The 7,686-nt window shown below is 32.7% G+C and overlaps 1 protein-coding gene across 1 annotated transcript; it reads left to right on the forward strand.

Moving 5' to 3' along the window:
- Positions 1-3,761: 3,761 nt before the first annotated feature.
- Positions 3,762-7,335, forward strand: LOC114759374 (cysteine-rich receptor-like protein kinase 25; the record flags this gene model as incomplete). The annotated part of the gene is made up of 7 exons (XM_028948539.1): positions 3,762-4,197; positions 4,562-4,959; positions 5,282-5,398; positions 5,492-5,670; positions 6,451-6,661; positions 6,830-7,061; positions 7,185-7,335. Coding segments are annotated over exons 1-7 (1,545 nt in total), but the record flags the coding sequence as incomplete, so codon positions are not given.
- Positions 7,336-7,686: the final 351 nt, after the last annotated feature.

The raw sequence follows: 7,686 nt of genomic DNA on the forward strand, positions 1-7,686 counted from the left end.
CTGTGCTAGAATTATTGATGTCCTTGTGGTCCCCCCAGGACAGCCCTTTCTGAGGTTCTTGTAAGGTTCTTCATGTGCTGAGTCAAATCAATTATCGATGGAAAACTATAAAAGGAAATTGGGGACAAATCCCCATTTGAAATATTTGTTGGGAAATGATCCCTAGAAATCTATGAAGGATAAATGACCACAATACCCTTAATGAAGATAAATTGCACATATGAAAATTTCAGTTTTCCTTGAATGAAGATGCTTTGCATTTAAGGAAGTTCAGTTGAACGTAACATATTTTGAATAGGATGAGATATACATTGTACACAAAGAAGTTTAGTTGCATTTAAAGGAAGATATTTTGCATGTATAGAAGTTTAGTTGCACAAAAAAAGTTAAGATATATTACTCGTAAGGGAACTTTAATTACACTAAAAGGAAGATGATTGGTACGTATGGAAGTTCAATTGCACAAGAGAATGGAATTTTAGTTGCACAACTTCTCTTGTGCACCGAAACTTCCATACGTGCAAAACATCTCCCATCACGTATAACTAAGTTTTTTTGGTATGGAATGTATCCTTGCTTGTGCTACTGAATGTTTATACGTACAAATCTTGTGCAACTAAACATCCATATGTGCAAAGCATCTTTTGTCAAATGCAAGTAAGTTTCTTTGATTGTTAGAGCCGAGAAAATAAGCTGAACCCGTCCGACCGGCCCATCTAAGCTCGAAAATTATCAGAGCCGGGCTTGAGAATTTTTCTCTCAAATAGAAAACAGGCCTTGACCCTGTAGGGTCAAGGACTTAAACAGGCTAGTCCTACAGGGCCAAAGGTCGGCTCTTTTAGGCCTTTTTATAATTTTTTTTATTTTTTTTAATTTTTATGTAATTCTAATATTATTAATTTTTTATATTGTTAATAATATTTCAAATATTTAGTTATTATTATCATTTTAAAATTAAATTTCATAGAATGGTTTGATTTATTTCGTTTTAGACAATGATTTATCCAATTAAATTTTTTATAAAATGGGTTAATTTGAACTTTAATAATGATTTGATTTATATTATAGGTGTTGATATTTTTAAACTATATATATTTAATAAGAGAGTATTTTTATATTTATATAACTTGTGATTCTATCATTTGAATTAGAAATTTATGAGTTTCAACAACAATGTTTCTCAAATTAAAATAAAATAATCGCTAGATTGCAAAATTTAAAAGTGAAGTTCTTATAAAGAAGAAAGACCTTATATTTTTGCTACGAAAGAAAATCATACTTATTCAGGAGAGTAATTGATACAGTGATGATAAAGTTTCAAAAGATTAATGACAATATTTATTTATTACACATTTGCACTATAAATGAAACTTTTAGATGTTGTTATCTTGTTAATGAATGTTTTAGATATTTTTAAATGTTGATAAATATTTATATATGAAGATATTTTGTATTTGTGACTTAATTTTATTCATATTTATGTCTTTTATCAATAATTTTATTGATTTACTTTTATTTTCTTATAGAAAATGTGAGAAATATGAAAAATAAGTCTTTTTTTCCCTTAAATAGGCCGAAAGCCTGTGAGGTTGCCCTAAGCCTGTTAACTTAAGGACCGAGCCTAGCAAATTGGGATATTTTTAAAATTTTGGCCTTGTAGGGCCGGCTGGCCCGTATTCCCACTTCTATGTGCAATGTATCTTTTCTTTTGTAACTGAATTTTTATACTCGCAAAGCATTTTTCATTTAGTGCAATTGAATTCCTTTTCATGTAATCTATCTCATATTCTATTCAAAATATGTTATGTGTAAATAAATTTCTATATGTGCAAAGCATCTTCTTTGAAGTGTAACTAAATTTCCTTACATGCAGCCTATCTTTTTATTCTGTTCAAAATATGTTATGTGGAAATAAACTTCCACACATGCAAACAATATTCCTTTAAGTGTAACTAAATCCCTTATGTGCAGTCTATATTTGCTAAGGACATTATGATCATTTCTTGAGCATATTTAATTGTCTTGAAGGACCTGAATCTTTCACCAAATTTCAGGGACCATTCCCCAATAAAGTTTCAAATGGGGATTTATCCCCGATTTTCCCAAAAACATTTCATCAGGGCATGCTCTTGCACAAGAGAAAAATTGGTTGGCAATGCACAAAACCAGATCAATCTAAAAAATGCTAAATCCTTTTTTCAATACTAAATAAGCATATTTTGGTCTATGGATAACTTTTTGTAATAAAAAAAATACAGCTGATCAATTGTTTTGAAATTTGATTTTTAATCTTGTGTTGTGCAAAAAAGATGAGTCTTAAAATTATTCTAATGTTTGCAATATTCTATAACAATGCTTTTGTAGTTTTTCCTGTGATAAAAATGCTACCAGTCTTTATAAAATTATAGGATGTTGTGTTGTTTGTGACAACTTATTATGAATAGGATAGTTTTTCTCATGTAAAGATTCCTCCACAGTTTAATTTATTTGAAAATTATACTATTTAAAGTAAATGAATTAATAAACGTAATCACACAACTGGAGTCAACCATGATTTGTCTTTTAAAAAAGCCTATTATTTATAGGGGTAAAAGACGCGTTTTTCAACGAGACATGATTTAAATGTTTTCTTTTTTGGCATAAATCATGATTTAGACGTTCAAACGCGCTTTAATGTTTCAACGCCATTTTTTTTAAAGGCCAAAAAATACACCATTTTTTTTTTTGCCCTTGAAAGACAGCTTACCTTCCAAATATTGTTTTTAACTCCTGAATTTTTAATTTTGACCAACAATGTTGTAATTGTTTGTAACTTGAATCGTAAAAATATAAACAATTTGTATAATTTGAACAATGCACATGTGGTCAAATTTTTCTCTTTTTTTTAACTTCTCAATGTATGAAATTTCTCATATTCTGGCTCTCTACAAGAGAAATTATTTAAAAAATTGCACTAGTCAGTAATAATCCATCACGTGCTAATTAAATTTGATCTTTTGCTCTTTGTTCTTTTCTTTGAATTTCCTTTTATAATATTTACAACAAAGTTTAATAATAATAATAATAATAATAATAATATACATACTGAGAAAATTATATTAAAAAATTTGGTAGAGTTTCTTTCCCATTTTAACTTCTATGTAACCCATATTTTTTGCCAATCTATGAAACCCCTATTTAAATTAATTCTTGTTGACAGGTATTCTTGATGGTGAAATGTTGGTTTGGGGTAAATCCTAGAACCGTTTTGCTGAATTTGGTTCTAACCAGGAAATCGCAAAGGTGGCAACAGGTGGGCCTGATAGTGATAGACATTTATGTTGTGTCCTTGAACTAGATGGGCTCACAACCATGGAATTCAGCTTTTAAGGGCGCTTTTGTGGGTTGGGTCTCAGTGGAAGAATGGTTTTCTAATTTATTGATGATTAATCACTGAACAATTTTTAAATAGTCAACATTATTTTCATGGTTATTTAACTTCGAATTTTCTATTCTCATTTCAACCAACAACAATTTTCTTTTGGGGAAAAAAAATCTATTCTCTGCGTGGTCAAAAGAATCAAGCCATCACCCCACCTACTACGTGATTATCTTAACATCATGATTTGCTTAATCGCTTTCCTTGACGGGTCATAAACTCCAAACCTTTGAAAATTCTATCATCTTTACAGAGCTAAATAAATCCCTCCTTAAACTCCCACAAATCTCACACAAACTGTCATGGTAATAAAAATCATGGCACACAAATCCTCGTTTTTTTCTCTCATTCTTCTTCTTCCACTGTCTCTCCTTATTACTTATTGCAGCCCATGCAACCAGCTTCAGCTCAATAATACTAAATCCATCTCGAAGACGAATACTACAAGAAAACAGAGTTGTTCTCGCAGAACAAGACGCAGAGCCGCTTGATTATAGATATGCATGTTTGGACCGAAGTGGTATGGCTCCATCAAGAAAATACCAAAGCAATCTCAAGAATCTCATGTCTTCACTTTCTTCTGTTGCCTCAACCAGCAATGGATTTGGTAACAGAACTGCAGGTAGTAATGAAGATAAGGTGTATGGGCTTTATCTTTGTAGAGGGGATGTGAATTCAAGTTTATGTCATTCTTGTGTTCAAGATTCTAGCAGATTGATCCAACAGCATTGTCCCAATAATGCTACTGCAGTTTTATGGTACCCATTTTGCCTTCTCAGGTATATCTTGTTAAATTTATATTTCTGTAAGCAACTTTGTACGGGTTTACTTAAACAAAAAGTTGTCAATTAAAATTTATATCTGGAATACGGGTTAATACCCTTTTTAGCCTCTAAAGTTTGAAACTAGTGTTTTTAGATGGACCAAAATAAGATCAAATTTCAAGGACTAAGATTATTGGTTTCAAGAACCAAAACCAAAATGAAGTCCAATTTTAGGGACTAAAGATGATATTAATTCTCTTGAATAAATAAGATAAGAATTCATCATCGTGATCAGACTACAATTATACCATTTGCATTGATTACATGAATTTATGCTACCGATTGGATTCATGAAAGAAATTCTGCTAGCATTAAATAGGTACTCAAACCAGGATTTCTTCGACAATCTAACGCTAAGGCCTCGGATTCCCATGTTTGATGCATCACAAAACTTCACGAGTGCAGGAGAGTTCGACAGTGACGCTACGATTCTGATGAACGGTTTGATACAGACAGGTTCAAAGACAAACCTGATGTTTGGGACACACGTCTTCAACATAAATGGCACCCAGAAAAGGTATGGTTGGGTTCAGTGCAGCAGAGACATAACCAATGATGAGTGCAGAACATGTCTGAGCAATATGCTAGAAGATGTTGAGAATTGCTGTGAAGGCAAGAAGGTTTGGAGAATCTTTTCTCCTAGCTGTATTGTTATGTATGAGACTCAGCCTTTCTTTGTAAATTATCCCGGGTTGATTGCTCCAGCGCCCCAGCCAGGTATCATTTTGCTTCTTTCATGATATGGTAGGTGCAATTTTGTGCATTTCATGGAACTCGGAAAATAAATAGTGCTATTCACAACTTGTAAATAATATGATATGTTGACATAAACGTGAAAATAACCTCTTTTCTTGAAGATTATTCTAAAAATAGTTATCAAAAGTTTGATTGTATATGCAAATCCGTTTGCATCTTTCATTGTCAGTGAGCATGTGAAAACTAAAGACGAGCCTCTTGAAAATTACTTTCCAAGTCAGAAAACCTTGAAAAAAAAAAAGGCTGCAATTTTATTTAACTTATTTATTTTGCAATTTCGCAGGTGAGGAAAGTAGTAACAGGCCAATGCTTATAGTTATCGTTGTTATAAGTGTAGTAGTAGTACTAGCTCCACTGGCTTTCTGCACAATCTACCTGAGGTTCTTGAGAAAGAAAAAAGGTAAGTTCTAAGTGAAAAGGCTTGAAGAATTTCATTCAACAAATGGGGTATAAATTATTATTTTCTTATTATGTTTGATAACAATGATTGCAGACAAACAAGCAGTGCAGGAAGATGGGCTAAATCCAGTATTTTCTCAGGATCAAACTGACGAAGAGAATTCTATGAGTACTGAACTTCTGATGATGTCCCTGAAAACTATTCTTCAAGCCACTTGTAACTTTTCTGAAGAATGTAAATTGGGAAAAGGTGGATTTGGCTCTGTTTACAAGGTACTGAATTTATATACCATATATACTTACTTATTTAAGTTATTTTCACCTTCTCTGCCTTCACAACATTCTTAGATTTAGTTTATGTTAGAACTTTCTTTAACCTAATCCTACACTTAAAATTCTGAAAACCAGGGGAGACCGGGTTACGGGATTTCAGATCCCACTATGAATAATGAGATGTTCTACTAGAGTATTTAAGCCAGTTAGTCCTCCTATCTCAATATCTAACTTATGTTGAAGAGTTCTCAACTTTAAGATGCCCATCCATTAGCATCGGAGTTTTTAAGTTGGCAACTCTAATCAACATAGAAGGTGAATGAAGTGGGCACAGTAAGTGCCTTCCGAGACATCAACTCTCCATAGGTGGAAATTGATGGTGATAATGTATGGGATACTTAGTTTCAATTGAAATAGTATGAAATACTTTACATGTTAGTTCTTCCAACTTGGCACTTAGGAGAGGTTTCTTCACACTACTTGGATCCCCGTAAAAAGAAAAAAATTTGCACTAACATCTCTTATATTAAGCTTTGAAAAAAATCATTAATCTTTAGGTAATTTTGCATTATTGGATCAAGCTACTGGAAGTTTTTAAGGTAAAAAAACTGCTCAAGGTAGAATCTCTCCTTTGAAAGACAGTAGCTTTGCAAAATTCAAAGCAAAGAGGATGTGACATAAATATGAAAGCTTTAAAGATAAGTCAGATTTATTCTAGTTTAATTGTTTCTCTTTCAACTTTCTTACTTTTGAAAGCAAAAAAAAAAATGGTGGTTGCAGGGTGTTTTATCTGATGGGAAGGAAATAGCAGTAAAGAGGCTGTCAAAAACTTCAGGGCAAGGATTAAAAGAGTTTAAGAATGAAGTGATCTTGATTGCAAAATTGCAGCATCGGAACCTTGTGAGATTGTTAGCTTGCTGCATTGAGCAAAATGAAAAACTACTTGTTTATGAGTACATGCCTAATTCTAGCCTCGATTTTCACCTCTTCAGTAAGTTACACTTACCTCTTCTGAGTTTCACTGAATTTTTACAAACATCCCTATTGGGTATGGGGTGGCATTTTATATTATAAAAATCTTCCGTTCAACTTTCTCATTAATCCCATTTCATCTGAGTATCAGCAGAGTCTGCAATTCTTATAATTTTATTGCTTTCAGATATGGAGAAGCGTTCCCAGCTGGAATGGAAGCTGCGATTGAGCATCATTAACGGAATTGCAAAAGGACTTTTATATCTCCATGAAGACTCTAGACTAAGGGTTATTCATAGGGATCTAAAAGCTAGTAATATACCATTAAACCATGAAATGAATCCAAAAATTTCTGATTTTGGATTAGCAAGAGCTTTTGGAGGCGACCAAAGGCAAGCAAATACTATTAGAGTTGTGGGGTACCTAGTAAGTTCATTTAAAACGCTTTCTGTTATTGTTATAGCATTTGAAAGCCAATATTTTCATATGAACACACAACATAAAATTAACTATATTCATTGATTTTTTTTTATTTTGAACAGTGGTTATATGGCTCCAGAATATGCTATGGAAGGCTTGTTTTCAATAAAATCAGATGTTTTCAGCTTTGGTGTTCTCCTACTAGAAATCATTAGTGGAAAAAAGAATGGTGGATTCTATCTTTCACAGCACCGTCAAAGCCTTCTCACATATGTATGCTTTCTGACTGCCTCTCTTCCTCAACAATATACTAAAGGGGACAAACAAATCGAATGGAATTTTCAAGCTTTTGAACAGGAAAACAACACAATTCATCTTCTTAGGCCAAGATCTGATTCCAACTTTGAAAAAACAAAAATGTCTTTCGTTTCAAGCAATTGAAATATCCTTGATGACTTCAGAAAACATTGCTCCATGTGCCATAATTGTATTGAAAAATCCTGAACCGACTTCTGAAAAACTAACTAAAACTCAGAGCATTTTCTTATAAAATTTGCTTTTTATCTAACCTAAAAACGCATTTACCATGTAGGCATGGGGCTTTGGTGTGAAGGGAAGGGCTTA

The sequence above is a fragment of the Neltuma alba genome, unplaced genomic scaffold (assembly GCF_004799145.2).
Source record: "Neltuma alba isolate B1F8T4 unplaced genomic scaffold, ASM479914v2 tig00001589_pilon, whole genome shotgun sequence".
NCBI classification, from domain to species: domain Eukaryota; kingdom Viridiplantae; phylum Streptophyta; class Magnoliopsida; order Fabales; family Fabaceae; genus Neltuma; species Neltuma alba.